The sequence below is a fragment of the Dromaius novaehollandiae genome, chromosome 3 (assembly GCF_036370855.1).
Source record: "Dromaius novaehollandiae isolate bDroNov1 chromosome 3, bDroNov1.hap1, whole genome shotgun sequence".
NCBI lineage: Eukaryota > Metazoa > Chordata > Aves > Casuariiformes > Dromaiidae > Dromaius > Dromaius novaehollandiae.
This window is the reverse complement of record NC_088100.1, coordinates 69648892-69671690: the sequence shown is the minus strand read 5'-3', so window position 1 is coordinate 69671690 and position 22799 is coordinate 69648892. Positions and strand designations below refer to the sequence as shown.

General features: G+C 35.5%; 1 protein-coding gene across 4 annotated transcripts in view; it reads left to right on the top strand.

The window, feature by feature from the left end:
* SCAF8 (SR-related CTD associated factor 8) overlaps positions 1-22799 on the top strand; it is a 98157-nt gene that overhangs the window by 38212 nt on the left and 37146 nt on the right. For 2 of the 4 annotated variants that reach the window (XR_003262509.2, XM_026122244.2), the window contains exons 8-20: positions 4967-5046; positions 5443-5560; positions 8290-8421; positions 8574-8686; positions 9162-9355; positions 10031-10131; positions 11669-11782; positions 12465-12621; positions 13834-13964; positions 15384-15528; positions 16068-16145; positions 16773-16994; positions 17604-19317. Coding sequence is in view for 3 of the 4 variants with exons in the window: in XM_026122244.2 (XP_025978029.1) it covers positions 4967-5046; positions 5443-5560; positions 8290-8421; positions 8574-8686; positions 9162-9355; positions 10031-10131; positions 11669-11782; positions 12465-12621; positions 13834-13964; positions 15384-15528; positions 16068-16145; positions 16773-16994; positions 17604-19303 (3285 nt within the window). In the remaining variant the exon portion in view is untranslated. Of the gene's footprint in view, positions 1-4966; positions 5047-5442; positions 5561-8289; positions 8422-8573; positions 8687-9161; positions 9356-10030; positions 10132-11668; positions 11783-12464; positions 12622-13833; positions 13965-15383; positions 15529-16067; positions 16146-16772; positions 16995-17603; positions 19968-22799 lie in introns of those variants that run through there. The other 2 variants (XM_064509130.1, XM_026122247.2) reach the window with 1 other exon arrangement.

Sequence of the window (22799 nt, the reverse complement as noted above, 5' to 3'; positions counted from 1 at the left end):
ATTTTTTAATGGGAGAATGTTTTGCTTCCTCACTCCAAATCTTTGTTAGTGATCTCCTAGGATGCTCTGAAGTTCCAGGGTTTTAGTATGCATTTAAGAGAACTTGCAATAATAGTTTTATATTTAACACAAAATGCCTCAATTACAAGTGAAGATACTGCCAGACGTACAAGTATCAAATAGTGGGTGTCAGAACAGAACAAGAAACAGCAACGCTAGATTGTTAGCAACTTTTGTTTGAGTACCAAACATACACTTGCTTAATCTCTGGGGTTAGGGCATACAAATGTTCTTGTCGTTAGAAGAAAATAAGATGGCAACAGCTTTCTTATAACAACAGAGTTATAGACAAATGACCTGTGTTTTAACCATAAATACAGCTTCTGTAAGTGAAAATTTTGTCTCAACAGTTCTGTGTCAAAACAGAAAATGAAAGAACCAGTTAATATACATTCTTTGACTTCTCAGAAAGCCTTCTACTTTAACAGTTCTTTGTAAGAGACTGAAAAATAAAGTAAATAAGATGATGAATTGAAGCATTTCACAGGAGTTATGTGTATTTAATTATCCAGAGGAAGGAGGTGGAAAAGTCTGTTGACTAAGATCTGTCTTGTGAAGACAAAAGGACTTTGAAGAACTGAGGTGTATGGTCAGCAGGCAGCACCTAAAGGTTGAAGTTGATGAGTCCTATTTAACATACATTGTGAAAGAAGCTGTTGAACAAGCTGTGTACTCTCCTGATTACAGAATAATTCAACGTTATTTTACATAATATAATCAAAATTGCTTGTTAGTGCTCAGCAACAATTGTAACTTCCTCTAGCTACTTTTCCAAGAAGTAAGCAAGTAAGTAAGTGGAGATTGAAGGAGTTTACTGACAACTTGAAAAGGACAAATGTTGCACCCATCTTCAAAAAAGGCTAAAAGATCAACCTAGGGAACTACAGGCTGGTCAGCCTCACTTAGGTTCTTGGATCCAGTCTTCCTGGGACACATTTCTGGGCATGTGAAGGAGGAGAAGGTGACTGGGAACAGTCAGCATAGATTTACCAAGGACAAATCCTACCTAACCAATCTGATTGCCTTTTATGATAATCGAATGACTGAATTTGTGGATGAGGGGAGAATAGTGGATGTCATTTATCTTGACTTTAACAGGGCTTTTGACATTCTCCCCCACAATATTGGTATATCCAAGTTAGGAGATTACGGCTTGCCTGAGTGGACATCTGGATAGATTAAAAAAATGAGCTGGATAATCAAGCTGAGAGGGTAGTAATTGACGGGTTGTACTTTGCCTGTATATCAATAGCAAGTGGAATACCACAGGGATCTATCCTGGGACCTGTCCTGTTTAGTATCTTGGTCAAAGAGCTGGAGGAGGCAACAAAGTACACTCTCACCACATTTGCAGACAACACCAGACTGGGGGGACCTGTTGATGTGGTCAAAGACAGAGCTGCCATGCTGGGAGGCCTAGACAGGCTGGAGGAATGGGCCAACAAGAACCTTAGGAAATTCAGCAAGGCAAAGTGCAAGGTACAGCACGTGGGAATGCAGGTTGGACATGATTGGGGAGAGCAGCTCTGGTGGGAAGGCCCTGATGGTGTTGGCAGACAGCGAGCTGAACCCATGCCAATGGATGCCCTGGCAGCAAAGAGGGCCAGGGGTTGCAGCCAGGAGGTTGAGGGAAGTGATCATCCCCCTTCACTCAGCACTCGTTGGACTGCATTTACAGAACCACGTCCAATTTTGGACCTCCCAGTACAGGAGAGATGACAAACTGGAGTGAGTTCAGTGGAGGTCCACCAAGATGGTCAGGACTGGAGTACTCCAGTGCTCCAGTGAGGAGAGGCTGAGGGAGCTGGGCATGTTCAACCAGGGGAAGAGATGGCTTTTGGGGGGAGGGATCTCACAGCAGCCCCGCAGCACTACAGGGATATCAGCAGGAAGGTGGAGCAAGGTTCTTCAGAGCAGTGTGTGGCAGGAGAATGAGAGACAGTGGACGGAAGTTGAAACGAGAGGTTCAGACTGGATACAAGGAAAACCTTTTTCCCCATGAGGACAGTCAAGCAGTAGGACAGATTACCCAGGGAAGCTGTCATCTCTGTCCTTGGAAGTTTTCAAGACCCAACTGTATAAAGCCCTGAGTGACCCATTCTGAGCTCACAGCTGACCCTGCTTTGAGCAAGGTTTGGACTGAGACCTTTTTGAGGTCCCTTCCAATCTGAATGATCCTGTGATTCTAAGATATGTAGGGAACGGAGGAGTAAAGATGTTTTGATCTAATGGAACTTGATGAAGTATTCTTACCTGAGATAAAGTGACTAATCCTGCAGATCTTAAGAAAGCTGCAACAGCAAAATGAAAGAATCTAGAGATTCATGAAAGTAGTAATTAGAAATACTGAATGGTTTCTGTAGAAAAGACTAAAAAGACTAACAATTGTTTACTTTAAAGAGTGGAGGATAGACTGTAATGATTGAAGGCCATGTCCAAAAGGGTGTTGCAAATGTTCTGAGCTGGAAAATGTTAAAAAACAAAAACAAAAAAACCCCACAGCTTTTATGGTATATAAACAGTAAATATGGTGATGTAAAGAGAACTTTGAAGCTTAGTTCTGATTCCATTGTGCAGTGACAGTAAACTGGACAAAAAATATAAATATTACTGAAAGATATTTCTGTTGAATACATAAGTATCCATTTTCTTTTTAAAATCTCTAATTTTAATAAATTTTGCAGTTCTTGACATCCTTTTTCTTTATTTTCAAGCTCTTGAGTGTCCATAGTATCTTGTAGTAATAAACTGCACAAATTAATGAGCACTGTGTGAAAAATTATTTTATCAACATGAAATATGTTTATTTATTGATTTTGCTGATGGCCTTATCCTTGTGGCATGGTAGAGAGAAGTGCTTGATTAGCCTCACCTATACCTTTATGTCCTATTCCTTTTATTCACATTTCTAAAGAGAATAGTCCTGATCCTTCAGAGTAATTTTGTTTGTTTCCTTTGTAATAAAAAGCTTTTTTCATGTCTTTAATCATTCCCATTGCTTTTTCTGAACATGTTCTATTCTTAGGTAGTTAAAGTAACAGCTGTAGCACTCATGGAAAGTTCCATAGTTTTATATGTTTATACTAAGTATCCTAATGTTTCATTTGCCTTTAATTTTTTACTTTGTTGTACAGAGCATTTAGGATATTCCGTTAAGATTTATTTTAAAATTAAGGTTTTTTAGTTCAAATCTTTCCCTTTTATACCTACTATTTTATATTTATGAAAAGCATATTTAAATGAAAACTATGCTGCACATTTGTTTATCTTGGTTTGAAGTTCTTTGATTTTCTATGGTACCAGTTTACCTAAATACATTTTTTTCTTATCTTCAGTCATTGACTTCTTTCCATTTGATCCGTTCCTTAGGTGATTAGCATTTAAATAGCACATATTCTGTTATTTTCCTTTGTACTTTGTCATGATGGAAAGTATATAACTATTAGTAACTATTTATAAATGAGATCAGGCATTTTTCTCAAATGCATACTGTAGTTCAGAGAAGCAACATTTTGCAGGTGGAAATAAAATTCTAACAATAGGAAATGAAAGGAAAAAAGACCACTTTCTGTTAAAGTTTAAATGGATTAGTTGATAAATTGAGGTATGTGTGGTGTAAGTTGTTCAGGATTTTAGCATTACTTCTCCCATGAGCTTGGTGGTCTGTGTCTCTGCTGTGTTTTCTCAAAAATGTATTCAGTCCTGCTTTCAGGAAATCTCTGTTCGGGTTCTCCCATTCCTACTTTTTGTACTTCAAGTATGTTAGATTATTTCATTGGGAAAATTGTTGATTGATCAGAGTCTCTCAGTCAACTTATGCTTTGTTCTTCTTGATGAACTCTTATATTGAGAATACATAGGGCATCCTGAAAAAGAAGAAAGGCTACTGAAACATAATGACTTGTTACTTGAACGTTTTTTGCCTTGATATTTCCAAATAACTGGCCTATGCGTCTCCTCTCAGTTTTTCTTCTGTGAAACCAGTGTTCTGAGAACAAGTTATAGTAGTTTGTAGTATAGTGTTAACTCTGCTTTTCAGAAAAATTTCAGGGTGTAAAGGTATGCGGACATGTGGTTGATAGCACAGCTGTGTCAATGCGCAGTTATTGAAAAACCCACAGTTTCAGAGAGAAATAACATTTGTTGTATTTCTTCAACTTTGTTCTTTAGTTTTGCCTTAAAGAAAGTAGAATGTTAATGAAATGCCTCTGGGCTGTTCAAAAAGAGAAAAAAAAGAGGCAAAACAGAATTTTTTGTTCAGTAGATCTACAACTTAGACATCTTTACAGATAAAACAGGAAGTTTATCCAGCTTTTTCCCCCCCAGCAGATCCCTTGCTTTTTATCCCTTTGGAGGCTTCTTCCTCTCACATGATAAGTGTTTGCTTCGCTTCTTCTCAGACTGTGTGAGAGGTTGTTTATAAGGAGCAGTATATTTGAAAGAATGCACATTGTTTAAATGTTGTGTATGTGTAAAACTACCGTAATTCTTTAGGAGATAATCGTACTGTTGCTCTTCTCTTGATGTGAACAGAGCGGTTTGCTAATTGGCAAAGGATTGAATAGTTTGGCTCTTTGTAGTAATTCTTTCTAATTAAAGGTATCTTTGCATATAAATAATCTTTTTTAAGCCTTCCCCCAAACTAGCTGTTACTTAAAATGGACAGGAAACATGGTTTTACTTGGAACAGCAACCAGAACTCAAGAAAGCTATGGCCAAGACTGAGGATTTGATGCTTTGAAGTGTTTGGTAGTCCTACAAGTATGATACTTACTTTTCATCTCGGGGTCTTTGCCAAACTTCTTTTTTCCAATTTGGAAAAAAGAGCATCTTTCTTTTGAAAAAGTAAACGGAAGGACATATTTTGTAAGGAATACTCACTAATGCTTATTTTGCTTTCTCCTAGAAGCTGATGGACAGGTTTGACTTTGGGGAAGAATCTGAACAAAGTGAAGAGCCTAAAAAGGAAACTCCCACTTCCCAACTGTAAGATCAAGCTATGTTTCTTAAGGAAAATGCTAAATTGAACATTAATATCAAATAGTAAGCAAAATGTTTCTTTTGGAGCATAAATATACTGAAACAATAGGAAGAGAAAAGGCATTTCACTGAATTAGATGAGACTTGTGTACCTTTTTTAAAGTTTTGGTATAAGTCTGTGTGCCGGAAGTTTTGGTGACTTCATCTTAAAGTTAACACATGCTTTGCTTTGTTATATTTAAAACTGTAATATGATAATGATGACAACTAAAGATAGTATTAGATACATTGTCTTCAGTATTTTACATTTTTAGTTCAGCTTGAAACTCAATTATGAAGGTTTGTTTATCAACTGTTTAAACCAAGAGAAAAACTGGGATTATTAAAACTATTTCATTTTAGGCCTTTAGTACCAGAATCTGTGAACAACTCACTTTTTCATCAACTAGCTGAACAACTACAGCAACAAAACTTGGAACATCTCAGACAACAGCTTCTGGAGCAACAGCAGCCTCAAAAGGTAAGAACTCCATCTTGTGGTTATAATAATTATGTTCTCCACTAATAAAAATGCATACTTTGCTTCAGGACAAATTTGTCTTGTTTCTGCCACTTCTCTTATAATGAGACTGTTTGTCAGTAGCTGATCATCTGACAGAAACTTTCAAAGTTAGTGGAAAAAGTGGAAGAAAGTACATAAAGCAGAAAAAATCAATACAACCAAATGTGTGGCGTGTATTTTCTGCTAGTGTTTTGAAGGAGTACCCTTCAGTTGAGTTATAGGCTGACTGTGCTTTGGTAGTTCAGCTCTTACATAAGAGAATTTTTTTTTCCTGCCGTTGTGAAGAAGGAAGTAAGCACTGAAGGGAATATGCTGCTGTCTGTGAAGCAGTGAAGCAGAACCAGCAAGAGGACAGAACAGTAGATTGTGGCATACCTTAACTTTTCCCTTTCTAGCTTTAAGTCATGGCTGATAAATATCTCATTCTTTTAAATAGTTTGAGCTAACGAATATATGAAAGTCATGTGAAGTGAAGTTAATTATTGAGAACAGGTGGTCGAAGCAGCCCAGGTTTCCTTCTGGACAATGTGAATTGTGTCCTCTTTACTGTGCGATGAAGTAAATTGATTTGTTCTTCCGAGGGTAGTCATCCTTATTTAGCTGCTCTTTTCCCCTCCTGATTCTAATTCCTGATCCCACTAGAAAATAAAATGTTTGTGCTGTCTTGATACTGGCTGAGTATAGAGTGGACTTTCTATATAAAGCATTTGGATGCAATTTCACAGAAAAATAAAAATGTTAGGCTGGAAGAAAATCTAAGGGACCACCAACATAACAAACACCTATTGGGGACTTTAATTTAACCTATGCAAAGGTGCAGTCACTCAACTTTCACTCAAGAAATTTTTGTGGCTTTCGAATTTTTGACTTTGAGTTTTTAATTGTTTGGAAGATCAGTAATTTTATTTTTTACTAGATAGATTTCATTTTCCTTTCTCATGTAAGTGCACTAACTGAGAAAGTTTGTACAACGCAGCTGCAAATTGAATAGTTTTTGATACAGGTGGGTGATCTAGCAATTTCTGGCCTTAACCATAGAAAAATGTATAAGAATATAACTTTGCAGGATTTAGGAGTTTTCAATGTGACTTATTTAAAAGTAGGTATCTAATTTGAAAATAAAAATGCTGACTACCTAGCTTTATTGTAAAATAATTTCTCTTGAAAGAAGTAGAATTAGAGTTTAAATTAGATTTCATTTATGAAATTAGATTAGGGTACGTCTGTGGGTAGAGTGTTCATATGACTCACTCCTCATTATCTGATCTTCCATTCCAAGTGTTCTTCCAGAATTTGTTTCCCTTTAAGTCCCCTTATCTTCTTGTCTAGTGAATATGAAGGGCACATTTCATTTTTACTCTGTTTGCAGCTAAAAGATAGAAATTTCTGCCAGAACTCAGTAGTGACTGCAGCAAGTTAAAAGGAAGGCTTTCTTTAGTTCCGTGTTTAAGCCTCAGTGATAAAGATTAAGGAAAAGAGGAGGAAAGAGGAAACAAAATGAAATTGTTAAACATATAAATAAGGGTAGAGGGAGGGGAGGAAGACAAAAGAGACGGAAGGAGCAACAAGTAATATAGGAATTGATATCAAGAAAGAGATAGTTGAAGAATCATTAAATATAGGGAAAATGAGGTGAAGCAATTGAATGGTGTTAGAAGGCAAATACATTAAGCAGATTGTAGTAGGAAGAATTTATATAAGCTTTTAAAAAATATAGAGGATAAAAAGATAAAACCAGAGAAACTTTGTACTACATGCCGTTCCGTAAACTTTCTACCATTCATTCTCCTACCAGATAGAGTACCTAACACATTTTTGATTAAAGAAAAAATGTAATGAAAATTGCTGAAACATTTACATGTAATATTGGATTATAGGCTTAAAACTACTTATAAAAGTTGTCCAGCTTGCATTCCTGCCTGTACCTTCGTATCTTCAAGATATATAAACTAAATCTGAACTTTCAACCCAGTACTTGTAAACAGACTATTATGCTTTTTTCCTTTTAACGCAAATCAACAACGCCTTTAGTGTTTTACATTTTAAAATTACATACTTAGCTTTGGGGTTTTACAGAACTGCCCGTTTTGTTACATTGCTTATAATTGACACACTGACATACATGACAAAGCAGTCTCCTTTATCCTGTAGTAATTTATTGTCTTAAATTACACAATGTATGAAATGTTGGAACTAACTGTAAATGTTTTAACTAGTTCAGTTGGTATTGTGAATATTTTCATTTTATTTATATCAAAATATAATTTATTGATGCATGTGCACAGATGAGCAATGGGTATCTTTGAGTGTAGCTCTGTATATGCCTGCCATTGCTATTGTTTGTCCTGGCAGTTTTTATTTTCCAGCTAGCCAGGTGAAGCAACACATAGCGTACTTTGCTTTTTGATTCAGCAAATAAATAGTAACATTTTATATAGTCAGGAATATTAAAGTCTTTCAAAATTGTGTATTTTATGACCATACATAAAATGGAGTGACATCTGGTTCAGCTTGTAGTTCTCAGCAGATAATTGCCCAACAGAAATTGAAATTGGGAAAATAAGAGACACTTGATAAACTGTTTCTCAGAAATACTTGAACAATTATTTCATGTAAGCTTATATTTTGACATAATAAGCAGTTTGAATTATGAAGCTTTTTATGATATATTATTATTTGTTATTCAGGCAAGCCCTGAGGAAAATCCGGAGGGAAATTTTGGCTCAGAGCACTCTGCATCACCTTCGCAAGGGAGTAGTCAACAGCAGTTTTTAGAAGTGGAAACAAATGTAGATGATTCAATGGATATTCAGCAACAGGTAAAACTATTTTAAATTTGGTTATGGAAGTATAAAGGAAAACACTTAATTTTAATACAATTTCAAAATTAGTAAAACAGGTCTATTTTTTCACGTGCTTGTATATATTATATTTATTAAAATTACTGAACATCTATTATATCTGACCTCAGGACATGGATATAGATGAAGGACAAGATGTGGCTGAAGAGGAGATTTTTGAACAAGAAGAAAAGAAATCAGCTGTTCGTTCAAGATCAAGAACACGTTCAAGATCTCGTTCAAGGTTTCTTAATGAGCTTGTATTACATAGATAAACTTTTTCAGAAACCAAGTTGATGCTTGTGATTATCATTCTCAATCCTGTATTTCCAAAACTGTCACAAGCAGTTTTACCAATGAACAAAAAGTAGTACCCTAGCTGAAGACTTTTTGTATGACAGTTTGTTTTGCATACCTATGGCCTACTTTAAGACCTGCTCAACTAACAGAAATAGCTAACTAAAGCTAACCAGTTGGACAGATTTTCTATGCCAAAAAACCAGAAACTGTGGGACTCTTTGAATGGGTTTTGTTTTTTATTTGTTTTGTTTAAAGCTCAGGCTGTTCCTCACAGCAATGGCAATAAGTTTAATTCCTGAAACAGTTTGAGTAGACATCAAGGAAATGTCTGTATCATGCTTTAAGTCTGTAGTTAAGAGAAAACAGCAACTAGTAATTTTTTTTTCAAATGCACCATACCAAAATTAAGCATTTTGTAGGTCACCAAGAAAACGAAGGTCTAGATCAAGATCTGGTTCTCGTAAGCGTAAACACAGAAAACGTTCACGCTCAAGATCGAGAGAAAGGAAGAGAAAGTCATCTCGGTCATACTCCAGTGAAAGAAGGGCTAGGGAAAGGGAAAAGGAACGTCAGAAAAAGGGATTACCTCCTATACGGTCAAAAACACTAAGTGGTAAGTAGCAGCTACGTATTGTTTTAATAATTTAGGGAATTATTAAAATAATTTAGGGAATAGAATTTAGGGAATAATTAGGGAAAAAAGCTGCAGTATTTTTTTATACAGGTGGAAAATGCTAGAAAACATTGTGGTTAGCACAGTTGCAGCCAAAATGTTATGTATTCACCAAAGTAAAGGAAAAGTACAGCTTCCATTTCTTCCAGATGACAATGTAGTGCACAGCACTGCAGTTAAGTTCCTTTTATAATACATATTTGTTTCAAAATACATATTTAGCCCTGTAGAATTTAGCCTTACTTTGCTAAATCTGACATTAAATCCTACAGACATGTTTTATGGAACATTGAGTAGAAATGATTGGTTTTTTTATAAGTATTACTTTTGCAGTTTGCTATAGCTATAATAACCTGTAAAATTTTTTTCATCTCTTCTAAAGCAATTGTTTTGATTAATAAAAGAAAAGGCAAGTAGTTCTATTAAATATCTGTATGGTGTCTTTTAACCTTTTTGTTAATTCACTTAATCTCTATATAATGAGTAATAGCATTACAATTACTACTTTTGATCAGTGGTTTCTCTGTAATTGTAGAGCCTTTTAAATCCATGATATAAAGTATTTTGTAAGAAAAAATTTGGTATTGTAATTAATATGAATGTTTCTCTTCACAGTTTGCAGTACTACTCTTTGGGTAGGTCAAGTAGACAAGAAGGCTACACAGCAGGATTTAACCAATTTGTTTGAAGAATTTGGACAAATAGAATCTATTAATGTAAGTGAGCGTGTTATCATCCATTTCAAGGATTATAGACTAGCAACTTAAAGAGGCTTATGCCTCACAGTTCCTTCTAGCAGCCTCAGTTTGTATTTAGGAGAGTAACATGTTACTGTTTAGAAGCTATAGCTTTGATATTTGCTTGTTGGTTTCAATGTATTGGCTTTTGAAATAGTAAAGTTATTGCATTTCATAGTAAAATGGCTCCTCCCAAGTACTAACTATAGGATCTGTTAATTAACTGAAATTTTTAAATTGGTTCTTAACAAATACAAGATTTTGCCTTTTCTCTTTTTGCGATGTGGCACTGGGGCAGGTATCATTTTGTTTGGGCTAATGGACACAGACTGACTTGTGTCCACATTGTTTTGGTTATGTCCTGTACAGAGGGGTGCTTAAGTGGAGTCCACGTGGATAAAACAATTAGAAAAAACAGAGGAATTGTACTAAAAACAAGTATTCATTTGAAAATATGACGATAAAAAAAACGTGTAGGTTAGTAGGAGACATATTTCTCATGATTATTGAGTCATTTATTAGAGTCATATTTCAGTGTTGACTATAGTTTGAGAGAAAAGTTTTTTTTCTCCAAAAATAACATACCTACACAAGAGAAATCTGGCTTTTTCCAACTCCAGCACTTCTACAGTCCTTCTCATACAATTTCATTCATTTCAGATTTTTTCATTATTTTTCCTATCACATTAGTATGTTCAGATACCTAACTGGTCAAGAATAGTTTTTATGACATTGCAGAATGCTTTACAAAATTGTGCAAGTAAAAAAAAAAAACATAGCTTGACGTTAAAGCCTCATTTTGATTTGCAAGGCTTAGCAATTAAGAAAGATATCTTAAAGCTGAACAAATTTCAAAGGAAAGTAATCTAGCAACAAGTGCATGTCCCAGAACTTACCACATTTCAGAGGCAAACCATGCTGTAAATATCTTATCCTAAGCATTCCATGAAACTTTAATTAACTAGGATAACATTGCTGTGTAATCTTATAACAACTATATTAAAATCAGTCATCTTAAATATTTTTGTTCCGTATGTTACTGTGTAACCTTATATGCATTATATGTATCATTATATGCCACATTGTACTTTTCTTTCTTAAATTAAATGTTAAAGCTGGTAGGAATCAAGCTTCAAGGATGAGGTCTCTGCCCCTCAAAAATGCCAAGAAACTTTTAATCACTAGTATTGCACCTCTGTGCAGGGTTGTTGCTCAGCTCACAATGAATTTGGAGCTTGAGAAGAGGTAGGAACCTCTGCTTTTCTGAAGTTGCTTTAGCTCCCAGTTCTTACCTGCTGAATGCTGTTCAAATCTGTTGTGCCATCTTTAGCGCTCTCTCCAGTCTGCTGCTTCATCTCGAAAATGTTATAATTGGAATACTCTGCCAACATCACTTTAAAGTTTTGCTAATGCTCAAAATTATTGGTAGTAGTAGTAGTATTTAATATTAGTATTCATTTACTGTTGATATATCACTGGTTTTCCTACTTTTTAAGACCATTGCTTTTTTTCATAGATGATTCCCCCAAGAGGTTGTGCTTATGTCTGCATGGTTCATAGACAAGATGCATATCGTGCTCTTCAGAAACTTAGTTCTGGGTCCTATAAAATTGGATCTAAAATTATTAAGGTAAGTTGATTGTAATCCAGGAATGCTGTTCTATTTTAAGTACAATAGTTTTAGTATGTTGATTCGTCACTTGGAAGCTTTTCATTCAGATGCACAAAATGGAAAAGGAGAATGAAGCAATAAGAGGTAAATTGTTTTCTTTCCTCTACCTGTAAAGTGCAGGTTTTGACAGGCAATATGGAAGACAGGCAAATTAAATTATAACTTGATTCTTAGGAAGTACTTGAAAAATAGATTATATTTATGCTAATGATTAGAATACAAGACTGTAAACAGCCTAAGTTCTGTACCTGACCATATGGATCACTTAATATTACATTTGGGAGTATTTTTATAGAGTTAAGTAGTTTAAATGCTGAGCAGATCTGTAGTTTTTTTTACTTCATTCGATGCTTTAGGGTGAATCCTTGAAATACTGTGCTTTTAATTTCTGTATGTCTGTTGGTATTGATGTAGAGCAGATTTAAGCTTTTTGATGTAATTAATTTTCCACATGCGTTTTGTTGCAGAGGCCAAGTAAGCTTTCTAACAGTTATTTTAAAATTGAAAACTTGTTAGATCTTCAGTAAGTAAACATTCAAGATTGATCTTAAGTGGCAGAAATATGAAGGAAATTATCTTAAATATTCTGTTTATCGGATTTTTTGGTTTAACCAGATTATCTGGTTGGATTTGTTTTCAGATTGCCTGGGCTTTAAATAAAGGTGTGAAAACGGAGTACAAGCAGTTCTGGGATGTGGATCTGGGAGTTTCGTATATCCCTTGGGAGAAAGTAAAATTGGATGATTTGGATGGCTTTGCTGAAGGTGGTATGATTGACCAGGAGACAGTAAATACTGGTATGGACATTGATGATTCTAATAATTAGAAAATGTGTTTATTTCCTGATAATTGCCACTCTTCAGAAAGTTTAGTATTTTAGATAATAGACACTCTTTTCAGTTTACATTAATTATACTACCTACTTGTTTACGATATAAACAGCACTGATGTCCTGAAATTAAGATTGTCTTTGTAGTTGAGTAACTAACTGATGGTCCTGGCGGTGCATCAGTTTTCAGGAGAATGAATTTAAGCAAGACAATAAGGATTAGCGTTTTTAAAAGCAGTTCTGAATTTTCTGTGTACTGGTTTCCACGTATGTAAAATATTAATTTGTGTAAAATTTAGGATCTGGTTGTGACTGTGAAAAATCTTATACTCACGTGTAAGACTTAAGTTGGAGTTGGCACTTGTCCAGATAGGTGTCGGTTAGCTAGACCTTTAGGTATTTTTTCCATAAAGTCAAAGAGACAAGAAGTAGATAATATCAGATCTTTTCCTGAAACCCAGCTCAATTGAGAGAGGTTTGTCAGGTTTGTAAAAAAAAAAAAAATTCACAAGTATTTTCTTGAAATGGTTCTAGCTCGTAAATACACCAGATGGCTGGACTCTTTACAGAACTGAACAGTGGTTAATCCAGTTTTATACTAGAGACGACAGTTTTTCTGGTCAGAATGTACCCATTCTTTAAGTAAAAATTGTGTATAAATGCCAGAAGAATTGAAATGTGAAACATTACTGAAATAACTTCAATAAGTTATGTTATGCTTCAAATGCAAAACTTTTTTCCTTATGTTACTGCAAGTTAATTTGAGGAAGAGGAGAAAGGAAGAAATTCGGTGAGCGTTTTGTTTTAAGTGAGGATCCTCTCTCATTATAAGCTAGCCAACTGATAACATAGATATGTTGTCAACAGCAATATGTAGAAAACTGGAACATACACTGTGTTACCAATTACAGAATGAATGTTGAAAAAATTTGACACGTTTTAAAAATTCAATTTGTATATAGGAATAATAAAGCAGTATATTGCAGGTAATTAGAGTTTTTATATTATTTAAAGAAAAAAATAAATATAATTTCATTTGTTTTAATTGTAATTTTGGAAATCATTTGTAATGACTCTAGATAGCAGTTTAAAATTTGTTATTTAAGATATGAGGACTTTTTAGTTTGTGAACCAAAATAACACTTTAATTATCTTTGATATAAAAATATACCTTTTTAAGAATGGGAAACAGCCAGAAGCTCAGAAGCTGCTAAAGAAAATATTCAAACTACGCAGAGTACTTCAGTTGATAAGAGCACAGTTATTACAACGCAGACAGAAGCTTACACGCAACCAGTCACTATGCTGCAGGTTTGTATTAGAGTTTGGGTTTACAGAACCTCCACAGATCTGGAGGGGGGGATTTTTTTATTCAGTACAGATAAACTGAGTTAGATGTGTATTTATCTCTGAAATACTTTAGAGAAGATTCAGTTGCATGGTTTAGCAGAGTCCTTAATCTCATGCTTTAGCACAAAGTATCCCAAACTTGAGTAGGCTCTTAAATAAAGACTTAAACACTGGAGACAGAATGAATGTTTAAAGTATTGGCACTTTAGTTTTTTGAACAGAAATTAAAGTGAGCAAACCACCAAAGCATCTTTCTGTAAACTAAGCAACTCAGTATTACTTTCACTTGTGCATATTAGCTATTTGCATTTCCCCTTATATATCAGGTTTGAATAAAAGTTTGAATTACTTTCCCAATAATTTTAGGCAGAATTTCATAGGGAGAACCTCATCTTTAAAAGAGCTGATTATTCAAAGGCATATGTTGTTGAAATCTGATACATGGAATAATTCATGAGAGTCTGACTCTGCTGCATTTTCTTCTTTCTGGTAAAACAGAATTTTTATTAACTTATGATCAGTAATAAAATATTTTGAAAGACTGGAGAATGTATTCAGGAGGAGAAGTGTATTTTTCCTCGAGTATACCACACTGTACATGTTAATCAAATATTTATTCAGATGCTTTTTGTCAAACTCTTTAAATCCTTTTTATTATGACCAAATGAAATTGCAAAATGAAAAGCAGTTGCTGAATATAAATTTTCTTTGGTTTCATATTTTAATTCATGCATCTTTTTTGATATTTATAGTTATTTTCAATACTTGAGCTGTCATTAAAATTAGTGTGAAAGTTAATGTTTTTGCATGTACTTTGTGGAAGTTTGAGCTTTTTTCTTCTCACAAAAATTGTCTTCGGTCTTATTATTTCCTTTGTCTCCTAACATACACTGTGATCAGTATATACTTAAATATATATATTTAATCTTTTAGTTTGCTGCTTATTGCTCTTAGCATTCTTCATTGAATCAATTTTTCTAGTGAAAATGGAATCACTGTTTTTTAAGTGCCCTCAAATTGCCATTTTATCTACATTTTGCTTCCTTTTCTCTCTCTCTTCCTATTTGTATTACTCTGTCTCCCATAGGTAAATTTTTGTTCTTGAATAAGTACAGTATCTAACCATGTATTTTCAATTCTTTTTAGAATAAAGAAAAGGTAACATAGGATTCTTCCAGGGTTCTTGTTTACCTGTAGTGTAGGTACCATTCCAGAATGCCACCTCATACTTCTAGGTGTTCAGAATATATGCAAAGCCTTTGGTACATTTACTGCTAACAAGAATTGTAGTTGAGTCAGTTTATCCCTCTTTCAGTGTTATTAAATACTGTAAATATTGAAGTTGCTTGTTTGTTTGTTTGTTTTTTTCCATCAAAAAAGATTCCGGTAGCTCCAGCTGTGCCTGCTGTTAGCTTAGTTCCACCTGCGTTTCCTGTCACGATGTCTGTCCCTCCTCCTGGTTATAGCGCAATTCCTCCTCCACCTTTCTTGCGAGCAAGTTTCAACCCGTCACAACCCCCTCCAGGTAGGTTAGTAAAAATGAAGTTGAGCATGTAATGACTTGTGCGTGGTCTGTGTACATGATGCTTTGTATACCTTTCCATCCGCTGTTGTTTACTGTTGGAGCGAGTTGGCCTTTGAATCTCTAATTTAACCTAGTATGGAATTTCTTGTGTCTAGCTTGATGTTATTTCCGATCAGTGTATTCAGTGGAGAACATCAATTAAAGCCAAATTCTTTTTGATCTTTGGTAAAAATTAAACAAAAAGACAAAATCTCAACATTACTCTCCTGCCTTTGGAAAATGTGGAAGCTTTGAAAGGTGAATGTTGAAAGTTTCTTCTTTAGATACTGCTGATGGAAATAATTTTTAAAGATACACATGCAGATCTTTTACAATAAAGATGGGATGTTTTTGAAAGCAACCACCATTGGTACCTCTTCCCATACATCTGTTCTCTAATCCTCAGTGAGGCAACTTTTCAGGATGAGTGCTGTTAATGAGGTTTTGAAAGCATAATTTTACTTGCTTTCCATTGTAATAATGTCATTTTTTCCATATAGGTTTTATGCCTCCGCCAGTTCCACCTGTCCCACCACCTGTTGTCCCGCCACCTGTTGTCCCACCGGTAGTTCCAACACGTAAGTTTAATTCTTCTAATGATTGCTGTATGTCATGAAAAGCTTAATTGTTTGATGTACTACTTGTTAATTAATCAAAAGTATATTAATTCTATCTGATGGAAAATAGTAAGGTACAGGTTATTGGTTAGCTGTATTAAGTAGGTACTGAGAAAAAGATTTACAGAGCTTTTCAAGTTGACTGAAAAATAATACTTACCATGGAATAACTGAAAAAAATTATGACAACCGAATTATTTTTTTTATTCATATTTATGCTTTAATATTTGAACCTGTTTGTATACATATTCTGGTGTTTTTGTTACTTGAGCTATTTGGTGTTGCTGAGTGATTTATAATAATTTATTTTGCTTCAGCCTTTTGACTGTATCCATTCAACATTTTAAAATGTCTGTTAAAAAGTACTTATTGCTCAGGTTGCCAGCAGTTCATGGTTGCTACAAAAAATTTAACTACTAGAATGTTGTTTGAGGATAAAAAGTACTATCAAAAACATCATAGATCTTGTGATAACTAAAACAGTTTCACTTACTTTGATTATGTGATCTGACAGCTTGACTTTTGCCAAACTAAACTTCAAGGCTGAAAATGCGTTTATTGTGATACACTTCTGTTATTTCTCTACAGCTTTAGTACAGCCTCCATTACCAATTACGCAAGAGGCGATGAAAGATGTTCCTTTTACTAGCCTTGTTCTACCAGTTGGCACAGTTAGTAGCAATATAGCCACTCCAACGTTATCTACTGGAAGCGTTTTTAATCCTCTTCCAAGCAGCAAAGCAGAATCAGATGAAAAAGGCTCACATCTTACAGACCTTCAGATTTCTTCCAGTGAAAACAGTAGATCTGGTAAAAAATGTTTTTATTGTCTGATATTTTCACATACAAGAGACATCATACTTCTGAGTTTTTATGCAGATCCTTTTCCATTGCACTAATAACTGCAAAGTAGGAAGTCTTAGGCCAGGTTCATTTTCAATTTAAGATGAAGGAGTGATGGGAATCATCTGTATCATCATCTGATAGTTGATTTCTGGCATCTCATGCTCAGGGGAACTGGGAGCCTTTTAAGAATACTTTTTAAATGTGCATTCTTTCTACATAAGTGGCAAGGGAAAGGAGTAGGAGAGGGTAGGATAGTATGATATTTAAAAAATTATATCAAAGATTTTGATACTTCCGTTTCACAAATTGGGTGATGGTTGTGGGGTTTGTCAGTTTTAAGCTGCTCTACATTCTTTACTGTGTAGAGATAGTGGTTTCCATGGCTTACTGTCCATTTATCATGTATGTAATTAAAATGGTCTATGTTCATTATACAGAAACGGTGACAGATCTTGTCAGTATCATTGCTCTGAGTGTGTTAATTGAATAATGGATTAAACTGCAATTTGTTTTGAATACTCTGTGTTACACTGGTAACTTCTGTTAACTGTTCTTCTTGTTGCTGCATTTTAGTGCAAAATGATGTCTCGAGTAGCTCTGGACTTGTTGGAGGAGTGCAGCCACCCAGCGTTTCAAGCAGTTCTGGGCTTACCGGAGAAGGGCAGCCACCCAGTGTCTCAAGTAACTCTGGAATTGCAGGGGGAGTACAACCACCAAATGTCTCAAGCAGCTCTGGACTTGTGGGAGGAGTACAACCACCAACTGTTACAAGCAGTCCTGGTCTTACAGGAGGAGTGCAGCTACCCAGCGTCTCCAGTACCTCTTCTCTTACAGGAGGAGTTCAGCCAACCAGCGTCTCAAATAGCTCTGGACTTATGGCTGGAGTGCCACAACCAAATGTCTCAAGTAGCTCAGGGCTTCTAGCTGGAGTGCATCCACCCAGTGTCTCGAGCAGCCCTGGGCTTTTGACGGGAATGCAGCCACCTATTGTCTCAAGCAGTTCAGGACTTCTGGCAGGAGTGCAGCCGCCCAGTGTCTCAAGCAGCTCTGGGCTTCTCATAATGCCACCACCCAATGTTTCAAGTAGTTCTGGACTTATGGGAGTGCCACCACCAAATATTTCAAATAGTTCTGGACTTCTGGCAATGCAGCATCCAGCTGGGGTTCAAAATATGCCTCATTTAAATATTAGCAATCAAAGGATGCCGGGAATGCCTATTTTAGATATCCGTCCAGGCCTAATGCCCCATTCACCTGGACCAAGATTTCCATTAATGCAACCTGGAATACCTCCGCAGCGCAGTATTCCTCCTCCAGCAATCCTTGATCCATCTCTTCACCCACCACCTCGAGGTCCTTTTCCCCCAGGAGATATTTTTAATCAAACAGAAAGACCTTTTGGAACACCAGGAAGACAAAATATTGATAGCATTGCTAATTCAGAGAAAAGACTCCCGCTTGGAGGCGATAACATTCAACAGGAAGGAGACAGAGATTATCGCTTTCCTCCAGTAGAAAACAGAGATAATCTTAACAGACCATCCCCAGTGGACATTAGAGATTCTGTTGGACGACCACCTATTGATCCAAGAGAGGGTATAGGAAGACCTCCAGTGGATGGAAGAGAACATTTTGCAAGACCACATGTAGACATGAGAGAGAATTTTGGAAGACCAGGTATAGATAATCTTGGTCGAAGGGAGCATTTTGGTTTCAATTCAGAGAAGCACTGGGGACAGAGAGGAGATTACGATGAAAGAGAGCACCATGCCTTCCCTATTTATGGTGGTCCTAAAGGCTTCCATGAAGACAGAGAGAGGTTTCGGCATGTAAACTATAGGTTTGACAGTAGAAGTGGTCCCAATTGGAATAGAGGATTTGAACAAGATGCTCACAGAGATTTTGATGACCGCAGAAGACCCTGGGAAAGACAGAGGGATAGAGATGACAGAGATTTTAATTTTTGCCGAGAAATTAATGGAAACAGGTTTGGAAGAGACAGAATGTCAAACAACTGGATCCCCCCTCCGCATCCAAGGGTTTTTGAATATTTTGATGGGGCCACTTCGCAACGCAAAGCTGATAATATGCCCCAGGTAAATGGTGAAAATACAGAGACAGAAAGTCAGCCACCAGCTGTGCAGGTGCAGGACGATCCAGAACTTTATGAAAAACTGACATCTTCCAGCGAGATAAACAAAGAGAAGAGTGACACAGAAGCTGATATAGAAAGTGAACCAGTGGTAGAAAGCACAGAAACTGAGGGGACATAATCATCACTCAGTAGGTAAAAGATACCTTTTGTAAAGTTGTCATCTCTCTGTAATAGATAAATGGCTGACTGGACCTTAGCAGTTCACTTTTGTCTGCCAGAATTAAGTTAATCTGATGTTCATGTTCATCTTTCACTTAAATAACTGTACAACTGACTTGTATAGAACACTGTTCTTAATTTGAACATGGTAGGTAAACATTTTTTTTATTTCTCTGGTAAAGCATAAACTTGCCCCTACTTGCTTTTAATTTCACAAAGATAAAACAACAGCTTGTCAAACAAAGACTTCCTATGGAAGAAAATGGAATTTTTTAGATACTACCCTTAGGTTGGCTATCGAAATTGTTCTACTTGAAAACAGGTGCTGGTGTATCTTGTCCGTGTTTTTAGGCTGCTGCAGAATTTTAAAGTATAGACAAAGCTGTGCTATTTTATGTTCCTACAATTTGGCAGAAAAAGAAATGGCCCATGTCATTTAAGGAGCATAACACAGAGATTAAAAAGTGATTTTGTAAAATCTACACTATAGTCTCTGTTTTCTCTAAAGTAAGTGTTTGTGATTTGTTCCTCGTACTGCAGTGGGTTTAAAAAAATGAAAAAGTACATTTTAATGTTGGGTGCATTTTGTTTTTAGATGCCAATAAAGCATATTTGTTTGATAACAGTGTTCTAGGTATTGTATTTTTTTAAAAAACCTGCAAGCTATAAAAACTTGGAATCAGCTATGATATGTGCCTAGATAGTTGTTGCAAAAGGTTTATATTACTTTGTAAGACCAATGCAACAGTTACATGTGCAAGAAGGAAGCATATGCTTTTTACATTGAAAATCATGCAGTCGTATTAGTTGATATGTATAACATATGTATGTAAATATTTGTGTAAACTGTATGTAGTTATCACTATTTCTGTGCGTGCCCATGCATGTGCACACGCTCACAGAATTATGTAGACAGTTTAATAAAATTGAAGTGAAATTAGATTATAAAAATTTTCCTTTCACCTTCTTCAGGTAGTAAGATAACATTTATTTGACTGCAACGTGTCATGTTTATCTTCTCATGTTCATAGTTATATATGTTCTTACTACTTCTAGAAGGTGGAACATGATATACTGTAACGATATACAGTAGGATTGTAGGTTACTTTTTGAAAACGCAGTTATGCATGAAGCCAAAACTTAAGCAAATATTTGCTTTGTCTTATTCTGTAATATATTTGGTATTCTGGCTAGGTAGCGGTAGTATTAAAGTATTTTGTGGTTATTTGTTTTCAGTGACTTTCCAAAGTCCAGAATTGTTGCACAAAAAGTGAAAAGCTGTTGTTGGTCTAAAAAAGCCTACATGTTTTTAACAGAAATAAGGGGGGTTTGAGTTTTGGTGGCTTAATATAGAAATAGAACCTCTTGCTAAATCGTTGAGATGAATTGGCTGCTTAGATAAATTAGTAACAGTATCCTCTCATGTTTCACTCACTTTGCTGCTTGTATATCCTTTAAATTGATGGTGAAAGATTTGGCTATATGGTAATGTAAGATTTTCAATTTGTCCACTCGAGTGCATTCCACCAACTTTTTCAACTTCACCAACTTCTGTTAAAATTCTGTTTCTGAAAGTATCCTTTCACTGAGTGTTGAGAGAGCCAGGGTTTTTTTCTCTTGCTTAATAGGATGAAAGAGTAGATTCTGTTAAATCAGTGCCCTGTTGGTAGAAGGAACATTTTTAGCTCAGATTAGATTTTTGATCTTTATCATTAAAGCCTAAACAAGCAAGTTTAAATTCCTCTCCCTCTTCCCCCAAAGGAATGAAACTATGAGGATGTCATGTGAATGTAATGCATAAGCATGCCTTGAACGTAGAGTCAAGTTATGCCTGTATTTGTTGCCCTCCCTCTTGGGGGGCGGTATTTTTTCATTTTATGTCATGGTTCAGTTTTAAAATTACTAGGACTTCTATTCTGGATAGCAAAGAAACTGTCAGCTTAATGAAGATAGCCTTTTGAAAGAGTGGACATAAATGATTCTCTGTCTGCTGTGCAAGTAGTAGTCATTAGGATGTCGTGAGATGTGTGTTAAATAATTGCTGCTTTGCAATAGACCTTGCTGACTTGTTTATTACCAGAACATGTCTCAGGAACTGAGATGAACGATATTTAAGGCAAAAGTACCTTCATCTGCAGACTCTGTGGATCAAAGAACTTGACTGATGATGCTGCACCTAGCAATAGTACTCTGGTCAGGCATGTGTGGTTGTGAAAGTCCAACACATGAAATAGCTGTAACAGTTTTTTATGAAATTGAGTGATTTTGTTATTTTGTTTAATATGTGCAGATTGAAAAGGCTTCAGTTACAGACCATGTAAATACTCAAAATGAAACAGGAATATTGGCAGTAGCTTTTCTTTTCAAATGTTTTAAGTGCTTTTTTAAACAGAAAGTTAATCTGTTTTGCATTCTTCTAAACTGGGACTTGTAGTAGGCCAAATTTCTCATAGTATAATGGTGCAGGTAAATTACCAGGTGAGAAAGGTTAAAATAATGCAGTTGATAGTGATAAAAAACAATGTATTATTTAATGATTTTTTTATCTTTGGTAATATCTTTCAAACATTAATAAATTGGCCACTGTACTTAGTATGTGTGTTATACCATCAATTTCCAATAGCTATTTAATTTTTTCATAGAATAAAAGTTTATTTTACAGTCTTTAGCTTCATCATGTTTAGAGCTAGAACTGTTCCATTTCTTGTTTTATTAATATAGGGTGCAGACAAATGTTACCAAAGAGAAGTATTCAGAAGGGACAAAATATTAGCTGATGGGGTATATTTTCTTCATCTTGTCAGTTGAAATTTTTTAATCTTTCAGAATTTGAGTGAAGACTGTCCTCTCTCACTGTAGATTAAGCCATCATAAGCCAACACTTGCACTGAAAGGAACTGTCCAAATATCCAGATTAATTCCTTAATGTGGTTCACAGTACAGGAATATAATTCTTGCAGATACAAAGGAAAGGGTGAGAATGGGGCAGAAAGAAGACAGAGGCCAGATATTTGGGCAGCAGTTCTGGCCAGTTTAAAGCTTCCTCTAGTGTTGAAAGCTAACTGTCGATTCCAGCAACTAAGGAAACCAATCCATAGCGTTTTGTCCATGTTTTTATTTACATAAGCAATACATATATTGAAAAATACTACAGGTAGCTTTGCAGATAATGCAAACAATGTATTAGGCATACACATTTATTGGAAAACCGTACACATTCGCAAGTTGTTATAAGCAGCGTGTGATTCTGATTTCTCACTGTGCTGTGCTTGAGCAGAATACTGTGTCCATACAGATTACAAAGATGAAACATAGCCATTCTTTGCTATAATGACATGATTTCTTAGCTGGAGCTTTTTCTTCTGTGAAGTATTGATGCGCTTTCTTTTTTTTATGTAGTGTCTCACATTATTATTACAAACTCAAGGGAATAGATTCTGCTAGATTGTTTTAGT